A 25,869-nucleotide genomic window follows, 5' to 3' on the forward strand; every position below is an offset into this window, starting at 1 on the left:
TACCAAGTGTAATACCAAACTGAACATTCATCTGTTGTAATATTTTCTTCATCGGTAATAATATTAGGAACCTTACCTTATACCTCCTTGATAACTGTTGTTCTTGTTTTCTCAATTGAATAGGTACCTTTTTCCTATATAGTCTCAATCTTTGCGAGACTACGACCATATTTTTGTAACAGAATTTGTGACTAGCTGCAGTTCTCATCTGAAAACATGAATGATTAAGTTTCAAGGAAACAAAACTTACACGACCAAATTTTTAGTATTATTAAAAATGATTGAAATATACAACGTTAGACAAATATATATTGTTTGAGGGATGAGACAATTAAATGCAGAACCAAAATAACAATGGTACCAAAAAATATAAATGTATTTTGAACATTTTCTAATATTCTGAGATAAAATTGATTGCAAATGTAGAAGTTGTTCCGCAATTGGAATTGGAAACAAGGCTTCGGAATATCTCAAAACTGTTTCACAATGTGCTACTGAGACTTAGATAATAATCGGTAATGATATCAAGGAAGTGTATCTTTGAAGGTAGTATATCCAGAGCAATATACAATAACTTAAGTATTTGTTTACTAGATAGTTATATTTTGTATAGCAGAATAGATATATCTGATATTTTAACAAAGATGGAGATAGAAAGGTTAACATTTCGGTAGAATCATACGATACAATGTAATTGGGCTTGTACTTACAGCTGTAAGAGTTTGTTCGTTAAATGTAAAATTTCATAAGAATATCAAACTGGTACTGCCACACATTTGAACTCCTCAAACTGCAACAGATCGAAAAATCTCATAACTCTACTAATTTTGTATGAAATATTTATGAACTTTGCTAATTTGACTCGGCGAATTTTGCCGTGTACGAAAATGTTTACAATTCTGAATTTATGCTCAAATTTTAAAGTAGCTAAAATTTCCGAGAAAAAGTTCGTAATTTTTCAAATAAAGCAGCATTTTCTCACATGTAATCTTCAAGTGCGTTTTGGAAACATTCATTTACCACTTTTCCAATCTGTGATTGGTTGGAACGAGATTCGAGTTCGACTGCTGAAAAAACTTGCGAATGAGACAGCATAGATGCTTTTACGAACGCATAGATATCGAACGATCGTAAAACGTAGTGATCGGAAGTTCCCTTGTGAATTTGAAAGGTTAACAACGAGCATTATACGAAATTTGTGAAAAAAATTAACGATACAATAAAAGATTCCATTATTAATGTATTATTTTATCGTGCCGACGAGTCAGGTGGATTTTTGGCGCGACAAACGAGGCATTTAAAAATCTATTGGCATTAAACAAGTTTAGTCTGGCTTAATTGAATTCAACGCAAAGGTTCTAAAATGTATGTAAACATTTTCATATTTTTTATATATTTTGTAAGTTACAAATTACACGATTGGAACGAAATTAAGCGTATAAAATACTAAAATATGGTAATACTACTGATTATCTTATGGTAATTTTCCATACATTTATATCAATTGTTACCACATTTATACCAATTTCAACATTGGTCATTTTTTTTTCCAAGCAAATTTTAAGCGCCAATATTTTCATAATAAATATGGATGTCTTTGATACTTGACAAAATAAAAACTGTATCTTTCTCATTAATAACTCTCTTGTAAAAACACCTGGTACTTTGTGGCGAAACACGAAACATTGTGCCGATGAAAATATTAAAAAATATAACGTTTCGAAAGGGGAGGGACCAGTGAGTTATTGTTAAGAAATAAATGTAGAATGTGATTTCTAACACGTCGCAAATTTTTAATTACTTAGAATTTTTCAATGAGAAATGATTATCGCCACGGTTCGTTCTTAAGCAAGGTATAATATTCTATATATGGCATTCAGTGGTGGGAAGAAGGTTGAGTTTCGTTTCATTTTATATAGAGGGAGGGGAGAGTTGTGTTTCGAGCAATCGGACGTAGTGGGACCTTTTAGTTGCGTGCGTTCTCCCAAAGCACCTGTCTCGGGTACAGGTAAGGAACGAAGGCGAATGATCATTAGTAGGTGTGGCGATCGTTGGTTCCCCGTGTTCACGAGACTCCACCCACCTGTCCGCCTATTTGGGTTTTAAACTCCGTTATCATGTCTGGGGAAACAAGTTTCAATGGTCGCCGTGCGCTTTTCCCTATATTAGGAATTGCTTTAACGCGCGGTGAAAAATGAACAAGTATGCGTTCAGAAACGCGTTTAATTCGAAAAAATGGAGGGTATGTACAGTTTCTTTGACACATATACTATACATTGTATAAAAAGGAAAATAATACAATGTACTTTCTTTTTATTTTAATCAATCGAGTATAGCGCAATATTTGATCTGTTCTCTCGTGCAAGAAAATCTTTTGCAGACTTTTTTGGAAAATTAAAATACAAACATATACGTAAACTTCGTTATATGTATTCATTTATCAAACTCTGCTGTTGGTGTATTGTATTAGAGGGTAACGAAATTATATTATTGGAAAAATATTAATTGGATGTTAGTTAAATGCAATTGAAGATGATAATTATAATTATACTTGTATTTGAACATTCTTTCGTCGCGAGTTATCAATGTTTCTCCGGGAACAAAGTATGGTTAATTTTTCTTACAATAATATCTACAAAATATTACAGCTAATAAAATATAAAATACTACAATTCCATAGAACGTAATAATCATCGCAATACTCAAGTTGACTATTGATTCATCAATTCCAGAACTGGTGTCTTCCGAGAGATTATGTTCCCAAAATGATATTCCTTTAGCGCAAAAGAAAGATACGAAGAAGCGAGAAAACAACGTAAAAATTAACCGGAAAGTTTTCCAGTTGGTTGAGAACGCGATTACAATTTTTTGGACGTTACCGCGGTGGAAAACAACGACAAAATGATGACGTGGGTGTCTCGTGGTAAGAGCGCCACCGTATTATTGGCTATTGTCTCGTCGACTCCCGAACTAACGTTCTCCGCGAGCACCGCGAGACACGCGCGAGTCTTCGACGCGAGAATGGACACCGCGCAGCGAAGAACAGAGCGAAGCGGTGAACTCCACGGAAAGTATTTAACCGAGAGCAAGGGGTAGCGGTGGTGGCTGAAGGACGGTGGCGCGGAGGGTCGGAGAAGCTATCGGGCGTGAATAATGCGCGGCGCCGTCCGTACCTTGGCCCGTAGGTTCGATTCCGGCTCGGCTGGATGGATTGATAAAGATTAAAGGTAAAGGGAGGTGGCAGGGTCCAGGGGTGTTTTGGAGTTAGGCGACAGAAGTCAGCCAGCGAAACGAATCGGCCGCACACGTATGGAGGGGGATGATGTCACATAGGGGTTCCCCCCAAGCGTAAATACATACAGATGCACGCCGGACTGATGCATCGAGGCTGAGCACAGTGACGTAGGCAGAGAGATTTCCGTCGAGTTTTTCGACCCTCGGTGAAACGAAGCGACGAGAGAAGTCGAATTTTTCCGATTACTCCCGATCCCTCGATAATCGTGCATCCTCCACGAATCGTCGTCCAACGCAGAATCGGTTTTGTTCTTTTCGGAACACTGGTTTCTTTCTCGTTTACACCGTTCAAGTTCGTTGCTCTCGTTCTGCGAGCAGACTTGACACACTCCGCGATGAAACTATGGATACCTTTTCACGTTTCTCAAAAGTACATAATAATACGCGACAAGTTTTTCTGCACGAGTATGTACCCACTCTCGATTTTTCCAGGAATTACATCCATTTATGCGGAGAAATGTGTACGCAGAGTGCGATTCAAATTAGAGAAGCTTCGTCCAGGTAGTCAAAATTGAAGAGAGAAATTCCAGCAGAATTCAACGACTGGAGAATCCAATGGAATAATTCTTAAATACCGAGCGAGGATAGAATCTACGTAGCCGAATAATTGAAACGCGATTATTGTTTCACGGTACGGGCGATGGTACACAAAGACGCGTCACTGTCTTCTATGAAAATGAAAGTTCGATAGAAGTTACACTCGTTAAGGTCGTAGCTACGGTGAAAAGGTGTCTCGATACTTTCGGGGTCACCCTGTACCTTTGTACGATCGCGAGACTCGAAATTTCGTAGAGAGCGCCCGCATCCAGAGCACCGCGACGTCGGCGACGAATTAATTCGATTTAACGTCGCGGCGTATAATGCCGTGTGACCGACTGAACGACACTGCCAAAGCGTTTCTTAACGATCGCGTCTGGGCAACAACGCACGCCAAACGCGTCTCGGTGACCGGAGCTCGCTTTATCTCGCGTGGAACAAAGGAAATCGTTACGCGGACGACGGAGCTACACCGCCCGCGAAACGCAATATCGAGGAACCTGCTCGGCGAAACGACCATTTAAAATGAAATACAATTCCCGTCCGCGTGGAGAAGAACGATCGACGCCGGGAGTCTCTCGGTGGCGCGGGGTGGGGGAAATGGAACGAGACGCGACCGACGAAAGACATCGAATCAGGAACACTCAGCGTTCGACGGTGTCGTTACGAGGTGTAAAGGAGAGAGCCCACGTTCGAGATCGTATCGACGAATGTAAAACCACCGAGTGTGTCTTCGACTCGGTGCACGGAGAATCCAACGTCGACCGATTGGCGCAACGTGGTCCACCACGTGACCGATATCGCGACTGGAATCGTTTATCAAATCGCTTTTCCAACGATCGTCAATAATTCGAAACGTTCGGATTCACCGTGTCTCGATCCGTGGATACTCGGAATAAATTTCGAACAATTCAATTCGAGGACACCGATCTATAGAAATATTTCTATATTTTGTATATTCTTTGGAATATCTCTCGGTGTTCCTTCGAGGCGATTTCAATTTACCGAGAGGTCGAATGTTTAAACAGGTGAGTATATATATGACGAATTCAATAATTTTATTTCAACGACGCATCAAAATGTCCGTCGTGTCGTTAAAGCAGAGATTTTGAATATACATTCCACGAAAGTCGAATATTTCGAACTTATTCGATAACTTTGTTTAAAGAAGAAGAATCTTCCGATTTGGTAGAGAATTATAGATTGTTGTAAATGAACAACATACAGTGGAGCTTTTCATATTCGAATAATCTACGTACGATTACAAAGTGAAACTGATAACTTGAAATTTAAAAAAAATTCGGTTAGGTGTATTATCACTCGACAAAAGAATTCTAAGATTATCACAAAGTTATTACTTACAGTAAATGAAATTAATATTCGAACCAAACATTAGTATAAAATTTCAAGCAACCGTACAAATTATTCGTACAAAACATTACACTACTACACGTCTTGAACGAAACAATTTTAATGTCAAATTGATACTCGTAAAACCTAAATATTTACACTACATTTTTTGTAGGATTTTTTTCAATTATTTTCCTCGAACAATCTTATTCCGTCCTTGTTTCAACCTATACGTATACACCGTCGGCAGTCGTCATAATAAATTCGTTTCGGGGGCTACGCCAATGCGAGTGGCTCGGCTCGGATGACTCACGCGATCTCTCTCGCAGCCTCCTTTGCACGATCCCGTATGGTAGTCGTGCACAATGGAGAATAGTAAACGCAGTAAAGGTAACTCGCCAGAGAACAGGACCGATGGTGCAGGGTCAGGCTTTTCCCCCTGCGTGCGTGTACCCGCGGGTCACGTGCCACGATTTTCACCCCCGTACGACCTATCGTCAGTCTGCGAGTATCTGGATCTAGCAGTAATGCTCGTCGAAGCGATTTCGCACGGGAGGGATGGAACGCTGGCGGACCTCCTTGAATAAAATTAACGAGCGAACGCGCGGTGTTCGCTCCTAAAACGCCGATCGTCGAGCGTGCTATTCTCCTTTTCTCGTCGAATTTACCCTGTAGTTGTCCTTGTGTCATTTTGGACGTACAGTCCCGAGAAGAGTGCACGAGTCGGACGAATTTGTACGAACGACACGATAATCGACGAATCGGTGAACGGTACCAAATTCGAAAATCACGTTTCGAATATATTTGAAGATATTCGAAAAATATTTGTTTCCACGAGGACTACTCGACACACGGGAATACTTTCTTTGCACCGTTCTGGATTTCAAGTTGCAGTTTTACGTATTTTACATTTTCGAGATTATTTGAAAGTTAATTTTGGATTTGTATTGTTTTTTCACTCGTCGATTGCACGTGGTTTTCTCGCGGGTCCCTCTGGAACGTGGTCAGTGCACGGACAATGTAAAACGAAGAAGGACGCGCACGCGAACTTTCTCAGCCAGCGGTTACCGGCCGTTGTCACGTATACGTGATCTTATTCTTTCGCTCACCATCTACTCAATTTGGAAAGCTTTTCTTTAAATTTGAATTTTATAGGTTGCATAATGGTATTTACATTTATATCATAGTTCCTTGTAGGAATATTGTTTCCAGCATCTTCAAGTGTATTTTGCATCGGTGCATGTATAAACATTAGTTTCGAATTGCTACATTTTCAGAAACGGTTTTTAGTTGAAAAACTTAAAAATCTTGTAGGAATTATTCATTTTCAGACGAAGAAATGAAATTACCCACTTTTTAACATCTTTTTTCAGTGGATACGCGTGGTTTGTGAATGATTTGTTAATATAGAAACACTTAGAAGAAAATCGAAACGATTAACGAACAAATTGATCTTATCGTTTGTAGGTTTTTCCATAAGTTTTTTTTAGAACAAGGAATAGATAGAATGCGGTCAAATTTCGAAATTTACAAACGAACGAAAACGTTAACAAGGCTAGAGGTAACCGAAATACGAGTGTCGAAAACAAGAGGAGCACAGTAGGATTATTTGGAACGAAATTTATTTCGGTTCAACCCTTGGCCAGCGATAACGTTATCTTGTATTTTCCCAATCGTTTATTTTTACCTCTTCGTTTGTTTTTATTTCGCGATAACTCTATCCTTAGATTCTCGAATACGGGAATCGTCTCGAGGAAATTTACAAAAGTTTCGTTTCGTCGTATCGGGTACAATATTATTCTTTCCGAAAGAAATTCTTCTCGTTGGTCTAAACGTCGGTAAATAAATCGATAAACTCTTCGCGACGCTTCTGCACGATCGTGTGCCGCCTGTTTATGCACAACGACGTTGTTTCCACTAATTGAGACCATCGTTGCGATCTTCCTCTCCCTGCTACGCGTTTCAATGTAATTTGCACGCACTACCAGCCTCTACCATGATAAAGTTGTTATCTTTTTTGCAAGAACGCTAATAATGCTTCAACGTCACCGTGAAAATAAGTTTGCTCGTTTAGCGTATCAAACTGGGGGACAACTTTCCTCCCGGGGGCGTTCTGGCCAACTTTTTCGTTTACGAAAAATTTGTCTTCGATCCTAGACACCGTGGCCACTGTTATTCCGTAAGAAATTTTCCAAAATTGCAATGCAAGAAGAAACTCTTTACGTCTACACGATCACCGATAGTATTTCTACAGGACAGTATCGACGAATTGGGACCTTGAATGCATCATTTCTTTTCGAAAGTTACAAACGAAATCGAAAATGATTATTTCACTCGTTGCAACGAGCGGATATCGACTGGACAATGAATTATCATTGACTATAATCGAAAAGTAAATATGTTGCGGTTCTGCAAGCTAGTACGTAAAATAATTTTTGTTAGCCAAGGAGCAAACTGTCGATACCATGTGCAGCCAACTTTCAAAAATGAAGAAATAAGACGGATAAACGAGTGTGCTTGAACAGTAAGACTAATCGACGAATTAAAGAACGATACAAATTGAAAAATCATACTTTAAGATATTTGAGAAATAGCTTTCTGGAGATTGCTCGAACACAGGTACAGGGTATTTCTTTTGAACTCTTCTCGAGGCTGATTTCTATGCATTTTACGCATAGTTTCGAGATTATTCGAAAATGATTCATGTTTGACCGTTCTTAGACTCGTCGATTCAATTTTCTCCAACACAGAACCAACGATTGTTCTTAAATGTTATTATCGGTCGAAGAAACGGTCTGTACACGTAATAGGTTGTTCAATAAGCTTTATCGTTCGATGAAACTTATGGAACAGTACTGTTTAATATAGTACTGTTCAATAAGTTGAACAGTACTGTTTAATGTAGTACTGTTCAATAAGTTGAGCAGTACTGTTGAATGTAGTACTGTTCAATAAGTTGAACAGTACTGTTGAATGTAGTACTCTTCAATAAGTTGAACAATACTGTTCAAAGTAGTACTGTTGAATGTAGTACTGTTCAATAAGTTGAGCAGTACTGTTACATGTAGTACTGTTCAATAAGTTGAACAGTACTGTTGAATGTAGTACTCTTCAATAAGTTGAACAATACTGTTCAAAGTAGTACTGTTCAATGTAGTACTGTTCAATAAGTTGAACAATATTGTTCAATGTAGTATTGTCCAATAAGTTGAATAATATTGTTCAAAGTAGTATTGTTCAATAAGTTGAACTTCAATAAGTTTTATCGAACGACAAAACTTCTTGAACAACCTAGTACTTTGGGAATAGTAGAAACGATTGTAGGATTTTATCGAAATAGACGAACAGTGTCGAATTTCTCGCGAATTTTTGAAGTTCAAGCTCGTCGGAGCGAACCCGTCCGCGTCACCAATTAGCTCGTCCAGCAGCATCTACGGCGTGGGTCTTCAATTAGACAATTACCGGGCTAAATCGAGCGGAATTTCCAGCACCGAACCCGCATGTTCGTTAAGAACGATTCCTGGCTCACCTACGTCGACGGGCATTAAGGTGGTCGTTCAGGTACCGTCACGTGGGCCCACATATCACGATCTACGGAATTGTGAGTCACGGGAGTGAGCCCGCTGCCGAATTTAGATCCGCGATAGAGTCAATTCCACCGACCCTGACGCCAGTTAATTTCTCCATGGTGGTTCCGTGCGCCCGCTTTAAAGCGAATCGACGCGTACGATCGACACCGAACATCCTGGCGTTTTGTACCTCGAACGATCGTTCGTGGAGAAACACCAAGCTCCGTTAGTACCTTAGCAGAGGTACTGTCCGACCTCGAGAAGAAGGTCAACGCGTGTTCAGACCTTCGTTCTAGTTTACGGTATATTAACTGTCTTACCATGGCACGTATTATTACTATCGATCACTATCTTCGTCACCGTCTAAATAACACTTAACGGTGCGAACTATCTTGGATAATCAAATTATTACGAACACCTTGAAGCCACTGTTTAATTAAAATTTAATCGAGAATGGAATCGAAAGTGGTTGTAAAACGATACTTTGGTTCTTAAAAAATGTACCGTTGTATTCGTGACGAAATCTTGCAACTGTTTCAAAGTTTTCTCAATAAGAAAGAAAATTATATGTGTAAAATATATACAACCCTTTTTTCTTTATTGTAAAAGTTTTAAAATAGTTAATATTACGAACTCATCTTTTATCGTAATATTGAAAAGATTGGTGAAACCTATGAGAAAAAAACAAAAAGGTATACGCAGGTACATAGATCACATGTCTCTGGGTTGTTTCAAATGACTTCTTGTAAATCGTGCACAGTACTTTCCAAACTCATGGTACATTCGCACCCAAAAGGAAAGACAGACGAGCTATAGTACAAATAAGTGTAACTTGTCCACGAGAAGAAGGCCAATGAGTGTTTACACACGTACTCTAGTTCACAGTCTACTGGTCTCCCTCCTGTCGCACGCATTGGCCCTATTGGTCGAGGACAGGACGAGGACACCGGCCAATAACGACAAAGCGTGCGATGGTGGGGCAGCCAACGAGCTGCGAACTAGATTGGGGGTATAAGCACCAGTCAGCGTTCTTCTAGCGGACAGACAGTACGTAAGTTGGTCCTTCGAAGTCTCCACACACCCTGCAAAGTATATTTTACAAGTCTGGATTAGACTTTGGTAAGTCCTAAACAATCGAGAACTTTCGTTCAGTCCATAAAATGAACTCCAATTTGTCACTATTGAGACATATAGATTCTAAATAAAATTAAACTGCACACTCTCAGCGCCGAGGGTACAAACTCTAAGCTTTAGGATCGAAATTTCATGTTGCAAGATCCATCGGTTAAATTCTAAAACTCAAGGTTTAAATTTCAAGGTCTCCTCTCGTCTCAAGTACCGCACACTCGAAACGTTCACGGTCCCAACATTAAACCGTACATTCTGCGCACCAACTTTCGAGTTTTACGAGCCGTAAACTCCGAAGTTCACGGTCCGGAGTTAACCCCTGGTGCGTTCCTCGGGTCTTTTTCGACCCGTCGCGTGTTAAATATACGACGCGCGTTACTCCCACCGCGACATTATCGGATATGTAAATCAACGTACAAGGAATGGAACGTTGTATCGCTTTGAAATCTCGAGAGCAACTCCAAACGCCTCGTTAGGGTTCGTCTCGTCGATGACCAATAACGTTACACCTTCTTTTATCGACACGACAACTGAAACATTAATAGAATCTAATAAATCCTAGCGACACGTACAAAGACATGTTGGTCCGCCACGATGATAAATTCGTGAAGACATCGGTTACCAAAATCTCTACCTACATAATCGATCCAAGAACACCGTAAGCTCCAACCCTAAGTTTCGTCAGATCCGATCGAGGAAGCTTCGAGTTTGAAATTTCGCGAAATTTACAATTTCACGAGATCCTCCTTTTTCGTTCTGTGCAAAAAAAAAGAAGAAGAAGAATATGTATGGAAATCTCGAGTTACGAAAATATCGCGATACACTACGAACGAGAAACGAGGAAAACTTCTATTCCATTCCGTGTACTCTCTCTGTATCCTTACGTTAACAATATTTACTTCCGCGAGTCGAAACGAGAATCCACCGATAAATATAGATTATCCGCGTTCCTTCGACTTTCACGTTCTATTTTCTTTCCCCTATCACTTTCGACAATTGCTCGACTCGACCAGGCCGCTCGTTTGTTTACCAAACGGAATATATCGCGGATAGGTGTACGGTACAACGTTTAATAAGCACGGCTGGAGATAATTTTTATTTACGACTTACGTGAGCGGGGGCCTCACCTTCCCTCGTTTCAGTTCACCGATAGCGACGCTATCGTTCGTTACTTTATTTCCTTCGCCGACCACAACATCCTTTCATCCGTTCTCTTATTTTAATCCGGCGTCTCTATCTTACATCACGACCGGTTTTATCGTTCTCGGAGCGCAAAAGTGCACGGGGATCTCTTTCCCTACGAGTTACCGATTCGTTCGATCTACGGACGATCCTTAATTGTTTCCTTTATCTCCTCAATTAATTCCTTTAATTCCTGAAACTAAGGAATTGTTTGTTTATTTTTCGAGAAATGTGTATAGGAGTATACGTTAATTAAACGTATCACGCGTCAATAGACATTCATCGGTAACTTTTTATTGTACGAAAAGGAAAATATTGGGTTGTTCGAAAAGTCATTTCGTTTTCCGAGATGGAGGATACATAATTTAATAAAATGTGATTTAAAAAATCGTGTTTCATTTTCACAAAAAAAAACGAAATGACTTTCCGAACGACCTGATAATACAAGGTGGCTTGCTCCATTTTGAGTGATCATGCGATGCTACTTTGGATGACTTACCTGAAGTTAAGAAATTGTTTGTTCATTTCTCGAGAAATGTGTATAGGAGTATACGTCGAGTAAAAGGATGAAGGTTAATCGTGTTAATATCAATGTTGGTTATTAATATTAAACGCTTCAGGGAATCGTTGTAACTTTAGAGCGTCGGTCACCAGTGACCACCGAGTTCAACGTGTTAAGAGGGCAGATATCTTTACGAGGGAATCTCTCGAGAGAAAGAGAGGGAATACATAGTTGCATAACATTTCATAAAAAAGAGTAAATCAGAGTTTAATTTCGTGGAAACGTTAATAATATTTTCCCCCAATTTTCAACTCACCAATTTTTTCTTCCACTCCAGTATCTTAACATTTCGAACGACTTAGGTTCTATTCATTTTTCGTCTCTCGTCACGTCGAAGGCAGTGACACGATACGTTGCAACTAACCGTCTAGTTGCCACAATTAAACCGCATCCACGTTTAAACTACATACAATAATGTGAATACGTCAACGTTGGTTCTGTGCATATTCATGTATTTACTCTGTCGTTAAACGAAGCCCTTGAAAATTCTTTCGTAATCAGCGTTCTTACGCGTTTAACTAACTGTTCGCGTTTCGATTCTACCTGTTTGCAACAGAGTTGTTCGAGTAACGATGAAACCTTTCTCTCGTTACTATCGGTAATTAGTTGCACGCAGCGTTGGTCGGTGACGAATAACAAAATTCTATCTCGCGAACCGGAACGTTGTTCGTGAAACGGTTTAAAAACTCGTTATCACGGTGGTTGATGAAAGAACGACGAATTTTACGATTAAATCAGCGCGACGATGAATTAAACCACGACAAAGAATTTGTGCAAGCCCCTGGTCGCGGTGTATTCGGAACTCACCATTGGCCCGTGTTTGACCTCACGAAAATCAATATCTGTCGGCAAACTTAAGTGCGTCCGAGGGGGATGTACCTTTCGAGATTTTGTATCGAAAGCAAATGCGCGAGTTTCGTGCGAGTTCCTCTTTTATGTTCGATTACAAACGACGAGCTCACGAACCGGTTATTTATCGATTTCCCCACGTCTTGTTGCTTTTTGCGTAGAATTTTTCGGCAGAGTCGCCCGTATACTTCCCCTCGAGAGTTTTTCTTTTTATCAATGCTCGTCGATCGTAGGGTAAAATTGAATTTCTTCGAGATATCTTTCGTTTCGATCGGAGGATTTATTTTGAAAAATGTTGAGAATATTAACATTGTAAGGTGTGGTAATAGGCGAAGAAAAATATACCGGTTCGAATTAATTTTCAAAGTGTACTGTCGATTAATAATAAACTTTTACGTTTCTCTTATTATTTGTACGGAGATAACGTTTGTAACTTTCAAAATCCCTTAATTATTATTCGTAAATTCTCCAATTTACTTAAAAACAGTCTGAATCATTGAATTACGATCGTTAATGGTCTCTACAATATTCATACTATCTAAAGAAATACAAAATTTGATTATATTAACGGTTGAACTATTACAATTATAGCTCTTTCTACATCACCTTAGTTTCTCATTCGCCAATAAGGAAATCCAGGTTTCACTCTTTCAGTCGACTCGAAATTCTGTATCATTTCGTACAAAAATTATCCACAAGAAATAATTATTTTACGTATCATTCTGAAAGGTTTACCCAGTGTTTTAAGTAAAACGACACAGACTTTGATTCTTGTAAACTTTTCGATAACTCTACTCCTGTTAGTAATACCATCAAACAACAAGCACATCGACAAATTGTCAAATACTTCCGATTCCGTGATATACGGAGTCATAAAAAGTAGAACGTGAAACATTAACACGTGGAACGTCAAAATTGTAACTCTGTAACTTGTAAACTGTTAAATATCACTACCCTCGTCAGTAACACCATAAAATAACGTATTTCTACTGTTTGCACCACGGTTCGAGCAACTATCGCGGACTATCCCAAAGCATGAAAAATGTTGCCACGGGGTGGCACCACCAGGTAAACGCGTTGAACGAAAAGTTTTGAAATTTCAAAACGAGAAAACGATACGATTTAACCACGCTGACCGAGGATCGTGACCGAATCGTCGGAAAAGTCATATTCCGATACACATTCGGGAGTTTACGGTCACGTGAAAATCAGAGAAGAGTCGTACGAACGTAAGGGTGAAAAGGGGGATGGGAGAACGTTAGAGGGGTGCACGTAGCGGCAGAGAGGGTAAGCAGGGGGGTTGTAGAACGCGAGAGAGAGAGAGACGAGGCATGCTCAGACGCACATATTACGGCGCATGTCAGTATTTAAACACGCTTGATGGGAAGGTGGTGCACGAGGGTGAAATCGGGTCCCCATTGTGCTCAGGTGTGAGGCGTGTGCGCCAGGGGGGTGGACAGGGCGAGGGCGAGCCGCGGGGAATGGCCGAGGGAGAGGAGGGTAGATTTGCACACGCGGCACGAGCCGCTCCAACAAAGGGATGGAACAGATTGGAAGCCATTCATTCATTCGGTTGCCCTGTATTTTTTCCCCGTGTTTGACTGGGAGAGCATCGTCGACCACCCCTCTTGCACCGTTCTTCCCCTTTCCTTTTGGCGAGCGTCTCTCGTGCTGCGCGCCTACAGGTACGGTCAATTATACTATTTTCCTTCCTTTTTTTCTTTTTTTTTTCTTTTGGATCTCACGTTCTCTCTTTTGTTTTTCTTTTTTTTTCCGTTTTGCCGCGTTCTCGAACTGTGTATCCGCAAGAACGAGAAGCACTCGCGATTTTTCGGTGAAATATTTTTTCGATGTTTTACCACCGTGAGACCAGAGTGAAAGATATCGATGAGAAGTTTTTGCAGCGTTAGGTATCTTTTGTGGAGTATCTTTTAGGAGAAAGTGCGTTTATTATTAGACAGTTTAGTTAGTTATATTAGTTTATTATCTGTATTTGTCGAAGTATCTTTTAGGACAAAGTATCATCATTGGTAGGTATTATTTGGGAATATTCTTTAATAGGAAATGTGTTTATTATTAGGTAGCATTTGTTGAAATATCTTTTAGGACAAAGTATCATTATTGTTAGGTATTATTTGTGGAATATTCTTTAATAGGAAGTGTGTTTGTTATTAGGTAGCATTTGTTGAAATATCTTTCAGGATAAAGTATCATTATTGTTAAGTATCATCTGTGGAATATTCTTCAGCAGAAAGTGTGTTTATTATCAGGTAGCATTGGTCGAAACATCGACCGATTTCTTTATTATTAGATATCGTTTGACAAGATAGTTTCTTTAGCAAGAAGTATCCTTTAAATACCTTCTAAAGATTATTAAGAAAAATCGAGAGGTATCCCTTAACAAGATATTCTTTGGCGAAAATTATTTAGACCTTCCTTCTACGCTATGAATTATTTTTTTCTCAATATTAGTATTGTCCCGCGCAATCGATAGCAAACTCCGAGCAGGAATTAAAATTACACTGCGTGCACGCACTTAAATCGTCTTTATTATACCTCAATTAAAATCAATCAATTATGCGTCCCTTAGCACCGACTCATGGGTGACTTCAGTGCCGTATTCGAAGAAGCGAATGTATTTTTATAACCTTTATTTCGTAACTGATTAAAAGAAAAATGTGACTCGTCGAACTGAATCGAGTAGTCACTTAACTAAATAGTCCAAGTAGCTTGAACGAACACCAGCTGTTTTTTAAAATTGTTTATCGATGCGACGATAAATGTATCCTTAGATATTTAAATTTCTCAAATATACTATCGTTCTTCGTAAATATTTTCTAATCTAAAAATATTAACACCGGAATGTAAAAACTGTATAAAATACTAAATATTAATATCTCGTAAAAGATATCTCTTATTCCACGATTTCAAGTAAACGAATTTTCTTCTTCCAACAGTGATTTCTTTCTTTATTCAACATATCATAAACAAATGATTGTTTAAGTAAATGTTCATCGTTTGGTTAAATATTTCCTCAGGGTAAAGTCAACACATCCATTCTAATCGTTCAATTATTAACAAAAGATTCTTTTGCCATAGACCACTATTATAATGCATTCAAATATATTATCGTACAAAGTATCTTATTATTTATACTTAACATTCAACATTGTAGAACATTTATTATCCAAGACGCACTAAGTACAAACAATACTCGTGAATTTATCTTGCACAAAGTGTTCCTTTGAATCAAAACCGTTATTCAACAATTAAACAAATGTAAATCATTTCTGCTGCAATTACGTCAATCCCCTTTTTCAAAGGGTTGTGTGTTTCCCTCCAAAAAAATGTATTAACAAGTTACTCGACACTTTCTCGCCGAAACGAGACCAAAAGGTATACCTCGAACGCAACAACTCGAATCGCTGTAAATTTAAAACCGACTATTTTCGAAAATGTTTCGAATTATAGAAAAAGACTCTGGTAAAGGGCTGGTTTCGAATCTGCGATCCGATCGAACCCTAGCGAATCGAGTAAGTGAACGAGCGCGAATATTAAAAGCCTTTTAACGTAACCGACTGTATTCGGGGTACATTCGAGCCAGGGTTGAAACCCCGCTAGATTCACCCTCCTGGCACGGTCCGAGCGGTTATGGTACGCGCGCCGATCCGTACAGTATCGTTCATAATTATTTCAACGTTTCTACGGACCGATAGAAACCAGAATTGTATTTTTTTCCACGAAACGAGGTTATCAATTCTGACTGTTTATCGTTGCAAGATTCCTACTCCGAGTCACGGATAATAATACTCTTATTAAGAATAACTTGACTACGATGCTTTGGATAATAGAAGGACGACTGATGAAAATGGTACTGCTATCTTGATACTCGTTGGAAAAATTAAATTTTGGGGAAAGAAAAATTTCCTAAAAAATTGAAATATTGTTCTCCGATTTCTATGAATTTATAGTTCTGATCACGGATGATAATATTCCTATTAATAGTAACTTGACTACGATGCTTTGGAAGATTTATAAAAATGAAATTTTTCTAAAAATTTGAATATAATTTTCTGATTTCATAGGCAATTTTGTTCTCAAAATCTTGTTTCTCAACGAGTATTACAAATGACTATCTCTCTGTAACACCAAATCCTCTTTTCTTTTATTCATTGTTCATTTTTTTTAATTTTGTTCTATCTTCGACGAATATCGAAGACATTTTTTCAAATTATTTTCCAGAGGAGGCATCTGTCCCTTTGGAAATTTTTCCAGGGTTCTTGCTTTCGTAAATTACAGGTGTCAACTTTCGACCTTCAGAAAATAGAATCAATGATTAATAAATAAATCTCTATACTTATAAATAATAAATTAAATAAAACAAAATAAAAATCTGATCTTCCATTCGTGGTCCGTAAACGGTCTTTGAAATTTCCCTTCATGCTCCATTTCCTCCAAATATCGAATAAGTGTTTTCAATTCTATTGCAAAAGAAAAATATCGTGCCCTCGCTTTCGTAAATCACGGGGCGTTAATTTTCCAGCCGAACCACGGAGCTGACAAGACGAGGAATAACATCGGGTGTAGGTAGCGTTGTAAATAGTTGTATCCACGATTTTGTTGGCAATTATAGACGTGGGTACTGCATGTACCTATGTGTTTCGAGGCAAGAGGGACAGAGACACGGGTGTCGGAAAGGGACGAAGAAACCAATAGGGAAGAGAGGGTGGCCAGGGGGATAGGTTATGTTCTTTCCGCCTGCATACCCATCTATTCAAGTTATTGCATTACTGGCTTAGCTTTGCTACCCCGTAGCTCGTGCACGATGCGCGCGGCCACCCCAACGTCCATATGCAATATCCATCGACACCGTGGCTGCATTTCGCAGCGCGCACCTTTCCAGAATGCCTGGCCGCAATCCCTTTAAGCTTTTGTTTCCCCCGATTCGTATAGGTGATGGGGTTTCCTGAACGCGTTCCCAGTGAAATGAAAAATCACGACCGAATGTACAAGAAGCGATGGTAAAATTACAACGGTGGTTTCGAATGAAAAATCTCGACCGATTGTACAAGAAACGATGGTAAAATTACAACGGTGGTTTTATATGAAAATATTTTGTCCGAATGTACAAGAAACGATGGTAAAATTACAACGGTGGTTTTAAATAAAAAAATGTTGACCGATTGTACAAGAAACGATGGTAAAATTACAACGGTGGTTTTAAATGAAAATATTTTGTCCGAATGTTCAAGAAACGATGGTAAAATTACAAAGGTGGTTTTAAATGAAAAATTACAAATTCAATATAGAACAAATGATGGTAAAATTACAGCGGTAATTTTTATGCAACGAAAATGGTAAACTTCCCAGCTAACTCGAAATTTTGTATCGTTTTATACAGAATTATCGACAAAAAGAATTATTTTACGTATAATTCTGAAAAGAAATTAAGTTGACAATACTTGTGTAGGGGACTGAGGATAGATTCTTTACACCACGACGAACAATTCAATATAATTTTATTACATTCGTCTCGGTGATTCTATGGAAGAAATTGATTAAGATGAGAAAGAAAAAATATTTGTTTTTCTCGAACGCCAAATTAATTCGCAGTCGTAACGATCCGTTGAACACGGCCGACAATTAACAACGCTTAAAATTAATATTAAATTTAACGTCGACCGTCCGATTTAATACGAGAATCAGTGTTAATAACCGACATTAATATTAACTCGAGTAACCGATATCGTTCGTCTTACCGCATCGCGTTTTACACGACGTTAAATAATTGGCAAACGTTCCCAGCGTGCGGCATCGATTATTCGATTTATCGTGGTAGTCATTTTGACGAACGCGATTCGTCGAAAAATCAGATGACTCGCTGAGAAACGACCGGGGTTTCCCTGAAATATTTGGCGAGCCGAGTAATACAAATCATTTCTGCAAATAGTGGCTGCGCGTGGATGCACACGCACGCGCACGCATTTCATTACCGTTGGAAAGTGTCTGGCATGCTGCACACCTGAGACACGTGTGTGTCATTTCGCTTAGTCGACGAGGGAAGTCAGAGAGACGAATACGTCTGAGAAATATCAAGAGGAATACTCAATTCTCCTGTATGTCGCGGGATTATTCGATGTAGCTCGAAAATTAAATACCATTATTGTCCAGGAAAAAATTATAACTTTGTCATTTCGCTTAATCGATTGGAGAAGTCAGAGAAAGGAATACGTCTGAGAAATATCAAGAGGAACACTCAAATCGGACAATTCTTGTGTATATCGCGAGATTATTCGATGTAGCTCGAAAATTAAATACCAATATTTTCAAAAAAAAAAATTATAATTTTGTCATTTCGTTTAATCGATTAGAGAAGTCAGAGAAAGGAATACGTCTGAGAAATATGAAGAGGAATACTCAAATCGGGCAATTCTCCTGTATATCGCGAGATTATTCGATGTAGCTCGAAAATTAAATACCGACATTGTCTAGAAAAAAAATTATTGTCAGAATACCTTCCAATCGGAGAAAAATATAATTTAAGTAGTGTGATAAATAAGATTCGTTTGATTATATTTTTATCAGGAAAGACAGTAAAAATATTTCTACAAACAACGAATACACAGGATGAACGAATAAGAAAAAAAGTGATTTAAGTAAGCAATTAACAAGATTCGTTTAATTCTTTCGTTAAACGAAAAAGAACACGATTTTGCAGGCTGTAAAGCCACTTTTATTAACACGATTTACACGATTGGTTCTCCGATACGGTAGAAAAAAATCCAACGCGTTTGAATTTTCTGACGATAAATACGTTCGGGCGAACGATATTCCCAGTGATTGAAAACAACATTCGGGAGCGTTGTTAATTGTCGATGTGCTGCTGATACAATTGCACGGGATGTAGAATTTTTTCTATCCGCGTTTTCTCTTGGATTTTAAAGTTTCAATTCATTCGTATATTCACCTACGTTGAGTCGTCTTTTAAAAATTCTACAAATCGTAGCACCGATATATCAATACACGTGTAATTGAGGCACGTGGCAAAAAATTGCCATACTTTTTAATACGCTCGTACAAATGTCGTTTCAATATCGAAATCGTGATGTTCGCGGCTCGTGGTTCTCCGCGAAATTAAGATTATTTATCGCGCGTAAGGAGTTGTGTAATATCGAGACCGTAAGCGAAACGTCGCGTTAAAAGCTAAATCGAGGCGTATTGCACTTAACTTGCTACGAAACCGCGCGACGTATTGGTGGATACCGCGCATGTGGGAGGAGATATGATAAAATTACCGAGGAAAAGCGATAAAGCGTTACGTCAACGAAATCCAGGTTTATCGCGATACGCGTGGACCATGATTCGTCGCGTATCAACGGAAAATCTATTCTGCAACGCCTGTCGAACGCGATAAAACACGACCCGTGTCCATTGTAACGCGGCTAATGGACAGATTTATGGCCACTTTGCACCTCGTTTTACGCTCCCTTCCAATTATTGCCATTCCGAGCACCTTTAACTACTGTCAAATCCTCGAACGTTTCGTTTCTTAACCCTTTTTAACGCCGTAGAGCGATATCGGTTAACAACTTACTCGAGAGCTGCCATTTCTGCCATTACTTGAACCCTTGGAAAGTAATTGGAACGCTTAAGATAATAATACAAATACTCAGGTTAAGTAATCAGTTGGATGCGAATGGAATAATTGTACAAGTAAAGGATGCGATTGTGAAGAATAATATAAATACTCGGTACGGGTTAAATAATAATACAGTCGGATGCGAATGGAATAGTTGTACAAATAAACGATGCGATTGTGAAGAATAATATAAATAGTCGATGCGAGTGGAATAATAATATAAATAGTACGAGGAGAAATAATATGTGTAATAATAGATGGGAGTGAAATAACGATGTAAATAGTCGGGACGAGTATAAAGAATAATATAAATAATTGGTGCGAGTTAAATAATAAAATAAACAGTCGGTGCAGTTGTATTATATTCTTATAATAGTAATAGCAACGTGTAAACGTTTCGAGTTGGTTTCGTATCCTCCTTGATAAGTATATTAATCTACGATAAGAGAAAATAAATTTTATCTAGTAAGAATAATTAATTAACGCACGAAAAGACGAATAATTCAAACCATTGGGTTGTTAGAAAAGTCGTTTCGTTTTCCAAAATGGAGAATATATGATTGAATAAAATGTTTATACACTCTAAAAAAATCGTGTTTCATTTTCACCAAAAAAGAATAAAATGACTTTCTGAACGCCCCAATATTATAAACTCCGGTCAATTCGAAGCCGATTCTATCGAATAAAACGATACCTCGATATTACCCTATCGTCGCAATTCGATCCAATAGCGATTTTCGCTTCGAACGAAAGAGAACCAACTCTTCGGGCGAAATTATACTCGCGCAAGTCATATGTACCCATCTTCTCAATTTACTCGTTTTTCCAAGCGGTATTTAAGTGTCTATGAATGGTGGAACAATTTAGCTCAAGTGTCCAAGACAGTCGCTCGAGTGTAACAGTTGGATATTGTTCAACCATGATTCTCGTCGTGTCTTCATCGAACTCGCATTATTTGCAAGACGACCCGATAAATATGGAGCAGCGTCGTACGCCGTTTCGAATTGCGTATCACGGTCCAGTTTGACGCGGTATTATACGCGACCGAATTTGTTTTCCCGGTAAAACGTTAAATTTTCGAAACGTCAACGTTAAAGCGTCGTAGCGCCGATAAAACAGAATTAGCACGTGCGAAACACGTAACGTGTGTCTACGTCGAAACTGCGAACACATGACCTGGATAATTTTGATATGTTCGTTTATGGACGACGAAAATGTCGATGGAAATGGCGTGCAAAAATCGACGCATTGTTGGAGGAACACCGATTATTTCACGGTGATCCGATTTAAGCAATGTTTCACGAATCGGTGGACAGGGTGGGCAACGAGGCATCGTTCTAGATAAATTGTTTAACTGGAAGCTGTTTTTCACCGTACAAGAAAACAAGAATCACGACTCGATGCTCGTTTAAATGTAATCAACAATCGATCTTGATAAGGTATCGTTTTCTCGAACGTGAAAAATATTTTTTCTTCAAAATCGAATCAAAGATACAAACGAAGAACCAATTACCCTCGACGAGAATATTAATATAGGGGGTTGAGAAACCCCCGGGCCCTTTAAATCTACCGAACGTACGTGTACTCTCTTTGCACTTCGTGTACAGCAACAGTGCACGTCGAGGCATCCGTGCAAGTTCCGTTATTACCACTCGGAGATTTAATTTACTCCGCGACCAGAGTCTGAATATCCACAGAAATGGAGAAAATAATACGCGGTAAGCGGCGACGATAAATCGGTAGACGAAATCCCGTAACTCGAGCGTCGAACTTTCCCGTGAAAGGTTGTTTGGAAACGGACACGATTCTCTCGTTAATTCCTCGCCACTTGGTCGATCGCGGTTGCGACAGAGGCGACGTTAGACGGCCAATGCAGAGGAAGCGACACACACGTTAGGTGGGAGAGATTTCCTCGTGGGAACTGGGTGGACTCGGCTGCGTGTAGTCGAATTTATCGATGAGTCACGCGTGCGATCTCGCGTCGCCCACGTTATTGCAGAATCGTTCTCCTGGAGGGGAATCGCGCGCGACGGCCCTTTTCACGTAGTACATACGTACGTACCTAGGCCGTAAAATCTGGCCCGCATAAGGGCGCCCGAGAGGAAGGTGCGCGGCAGCTCGTAGGCCCTCGGGCTGTCGCCCATATGGCGACCATCGTCGTTATTGCCACACCGAACCATAGGTAAACTACCCGCGCACACTTTTGTACTTTTTGTCTCGAGAGAGAGAACGTTGTCCCACGTTTTCGCTCGGGTCCACCTTCCCCACAGAATACGATCTCGTTCCACGGTCTCGCCCGAGACCGTTCTGCCTCGTGGTCCGTACACGGTACGCTATATCTACATACCGACCGATCGTTCGGTACTCTCGCGCGCACTCGTGTAATTTGCCCGGATCGAGCCGTGTTATTGGAAATTACGACTTTTTCATTGTGCCTCGAACGCGCAAAGTCGCAATATTTGCTCACCGTAGCGATGTTTCGTTCTTTCTCCCAGAAGTCATCGAACAATCGAATCGTCTCGTGTTAGTGAAATATCGAGAGGTTTTTATCACTTTTTAAACTCGCTTCTGCGATCTTGCGGAGTTACGACGTTGGTATACCGTCATGGTATTTTTTTTTTTTTTTTTTTGGAGAAATCGTTGAATTGCCTCGCGTTATTAAAATATTATACCAAGAATGTTCCAACGTTGCAACGTTGCAACGTTTTGCGAACCGAACGCGGTGATATCGCGAACGTTGCACAGTTGTGACATTCGAATTGCCCTCTATTATTAAAATGTTATGAATTTTCTATTATTTCTTGGATTTATGTCACGAACGTTACGTACTCGCGATTTTTGTATAGTGGTGGAATATTGAATAGTTCGACCGGAATGAACTTTTTTATTATATTTCAGAATCGATGACTCGAACGTGCGGATTCGCAACGGTAACGGAAAACTATCAATAAGGTCGTGTAGCTTTTCGTCCATGTGCAAGTGCACCGATCGAAATTAACAGCCTTTGAAATTTCTTGTCCATTGTTAAATATCGCACCGGTAATAAACGTCGACGAATTACGAGGATTTTACGGTCTTTACATCGCGCAGATACAATAATACCAAAGTATCAATTTTTCCGGTCGTATAACTCGAACGAACTTCCGCCACGGACGAACTACGAAGCGCCGAATGTAATTACGCGATCGTCGTATATTTTCAATCGCGATTGAATTACATTCATACTCGAGTCTCTCGAGCTTCCATCGATAAACTTTCTCCCCCGCCCTCTCGATGCTCTCATCGGAGGAATTTTTTTCCCTGCACGCGTCCGATCGAGCCTCGTCGTTGCTTCTGACAGCAAAAAAATCGTACGAATCCGATATCTCGCATCGTCGAAGAGTTTATCGAAGCTCTCAGGGGCGTTCGTAAGAGAGACGAACGAGTGGAATTGAAAGCAGTTTCTTATGTACCTCGTACTAAAAACCGACATTACTTCTAACCGAGCCTCCTTTCTACAATGCGAACTAATTCTACTCTCGAATCGGACACATAGTTTTTTTTTTTCATTACGTATTAATAATGTACGATATTACTTATCTTTCTGCACTTTTTCTAATTGCAACAAGCAGGTTATTTGAAATTTCTTATACGTATATCTCGTACCAAACACCGACCTTCCAAAAATCCACTCTCAAATAAAATGCATTCTAAAATGCATTCTTTTTATTACGTACTGATAATACATATTAGATTGTTCGAAAAGTCGTTTCGTTTTTTTTATGGTGAAAATGAAACACGATTTTTTCAGAGTGTATAAACATTTTATTAAATCATATATTCTCCATTTTGGAAAACGAAAGACTTTCCGAACAACCCAATAATATTACTCTTTTTACAAGTTTGTAGAGTAGAATCGAAATTTTGCATAGAATTATTTAAAAAAAAGAACTAATTCTACCTCTGAATAAATTCGTATCGTTAGATAGATATTAATAATACGTATTACTCTTTTTTTACATTTTACGCTCCGTATTTTACGTTTCGCGAAACAAACGAAATTTCAATCGGAGATTTCGATCGTTTCCTGCCCGGTTCTAAGAGAAACGGAAGAATTGAAAGGCAAATGGAAGGGGGATGAAGCCGCACAAAACGTCACCGAAATAAAAGCAACGAAACGAACCCGCTTGGGCGTGAACCGTGGTCGAGCTGTTAATATGTCGCTTTTTATGGGCTGACAGGTTCTACAGAGTAACCTGGACACGCGGCCATGTTGCAAAGGCAACTTTATGAAAGCTGATCTAATTGGTGTTCGCCCAGTTTCGAATTGCACGCGCGAAAAGGTGGCCGGGCGTTCGCTGCGACGACGAGGAGTTTTTTTTTTTTACGTCGTTCGATCGAATCGGGAACAACAATTCGGTTTTTGATAAAACCAGACGGGCGGCGTAAAAATTTTTACAACCGCGTGCCGGCGATGATTCTCGCGTCGTAGTAGCGGAAATCCGGTGGAAAAATGATTTTTCTCCAGACTCGAGATCCCGAACGTTGTTAAAGTTAGATTATCGCGAAACGATCGCGTCTATCGTGTGATTAATTGTTAATTGTGAATCGTGGCTGTCCGTTCGCATTAAAATGTTACTTTCCCAGCGAGGATTAAATTATTCGGGACGTTGTACGTTTCGAGATGTATTTTTTCGAAATTAAATTATAATCTAGCACCGCGGGGCGAGATCCGACCATATCGAATTAAATTCCAATTTCACGAGTCCGTGGCGCGCGGCGTTGACCTGTCGTTAATTAAAATCAAACGACAGCGGTGTCTCCCGGAATCGTGGACACCGTATATCGCTCATCGTGACTCGATGACGTTCATCGTCGACGATTACAATCTCGACGAACGATCGTCCAACGATCCTTGATCGACGACACTGCGTACGTCGCGATCGATAACCTCGACAGGCACCTAGTATGTACCTAACGTTGGCACCGATATCGCATCGATACCAGTTTTTAACTTTCGATCGTTTAGCGAATCGCATCGAGGACGTAGGTATCGAAAATACCGATACCTGATTGATACTTCGACGAAAATACCAATACCTGATTGATACTTCCGCGAAGACTGATACAAATAAAACGAGTACAGTTCGTAAATAATCGAACGGGTACCGATAGTCTTAAACTATCAAACAGGTATCGATACCTTCGCGAAATACGTAACGAGTATTGGTTCCATAAAACGAGTATCGATTTTGGAATCACTTTAAAGGATATCGATATCAAAAACCCAAATCAAGTACCTATAATTTCGATGTAACTCTTATCGAGTACTTTGGTATCAAAGAGCCTTGCCAAGTAACCTAAAAATTCAATATACCTCTTATCGAGTACTTTGGTATCAAAGAGTCTTGCCAAGTACCTAGAAATTTACTATACCTCTTATCGAGTACTTTGGTACCAAAGAGCCGTACCAAGTACCTGAAAATTCAATATACCTCTTCTCGAGTACTTTGGTATCAAAGAGTCTTGCCAAGTACCTAGAAATTTACTATACCTCTTATCGAGTACTTTGGTATCAAAGAGCCTTGCCAAGTACCTGAAGATTCAATTTAACTCTTATCGAGTACTTCGACGTGAAATCGATCGAATGTCGATAATATCGGCATCGATCCCACATCGTTGCTCGAGGATTACAATCTCGACGAAACGATCGTTCAGCGATCGTTGATCGATGACCATCCCGTGTCCGAATGTTGTTGCAATCGATAACTTCGACGCGG

The 25,869-nt window shown here is 39.5% G+C and overlaps 1 protein-coding gene across 9 annotated transcripts in view; it reads right to left on the reverse strand.

Moving 5' to 3' along the window:
* Positions 1-25,869, reverse strand: part of LOC143149897 (uncharacterized) — a 40,743-nt gene that overhangs the window by 3,165 nt on the left and 11,709 nt on the right. For 5 of the 9 annotated variants that reach the window (XR_012992899.1, XR_012992900.1, XM_076317695.1 and 2 more), the window contains 2 exons: positions 711-790; positions 77-208 (listed from right to left, as the gene is read on the reverse strand). Coding sequence is in view for 1 of the 9 variants with exons in the window: in XM_076317699.1 (XP_076173814.1) it covers positions 77-208 (132 nt within the window). In the remaining 8 variants the exon portion in view is untranslated. Of the gene's footprint in view, positions 1-76; positions 209-710; positions 791-9,337; positions 10,409-10,516; positions 10,635-10,988; positions 11,260-25,869 lie in introns of those variants that run through there. The other 4 variants (XM_076317694.1, XM_076317696.1, XM_076317697.1 and 1 more) reach the window with 4 other exon arrangements.

This window comes from Ptiloglossa arizonensis, chromosome 8 (assembly GCF_051014685.1).
Source record: "Ptiloglossa arizonensis isolate GNS036 chromosome 8, iyPtiAriz1_principal, whole genome shotgun sequence".
Classification (NCBI taxonomy): Eukaryota; Metazoa; Arthropoda; class Insecta; order Hymenoptera; family Colletidae; genus Ptiloglossa; species Ptiloglossa arizonensis.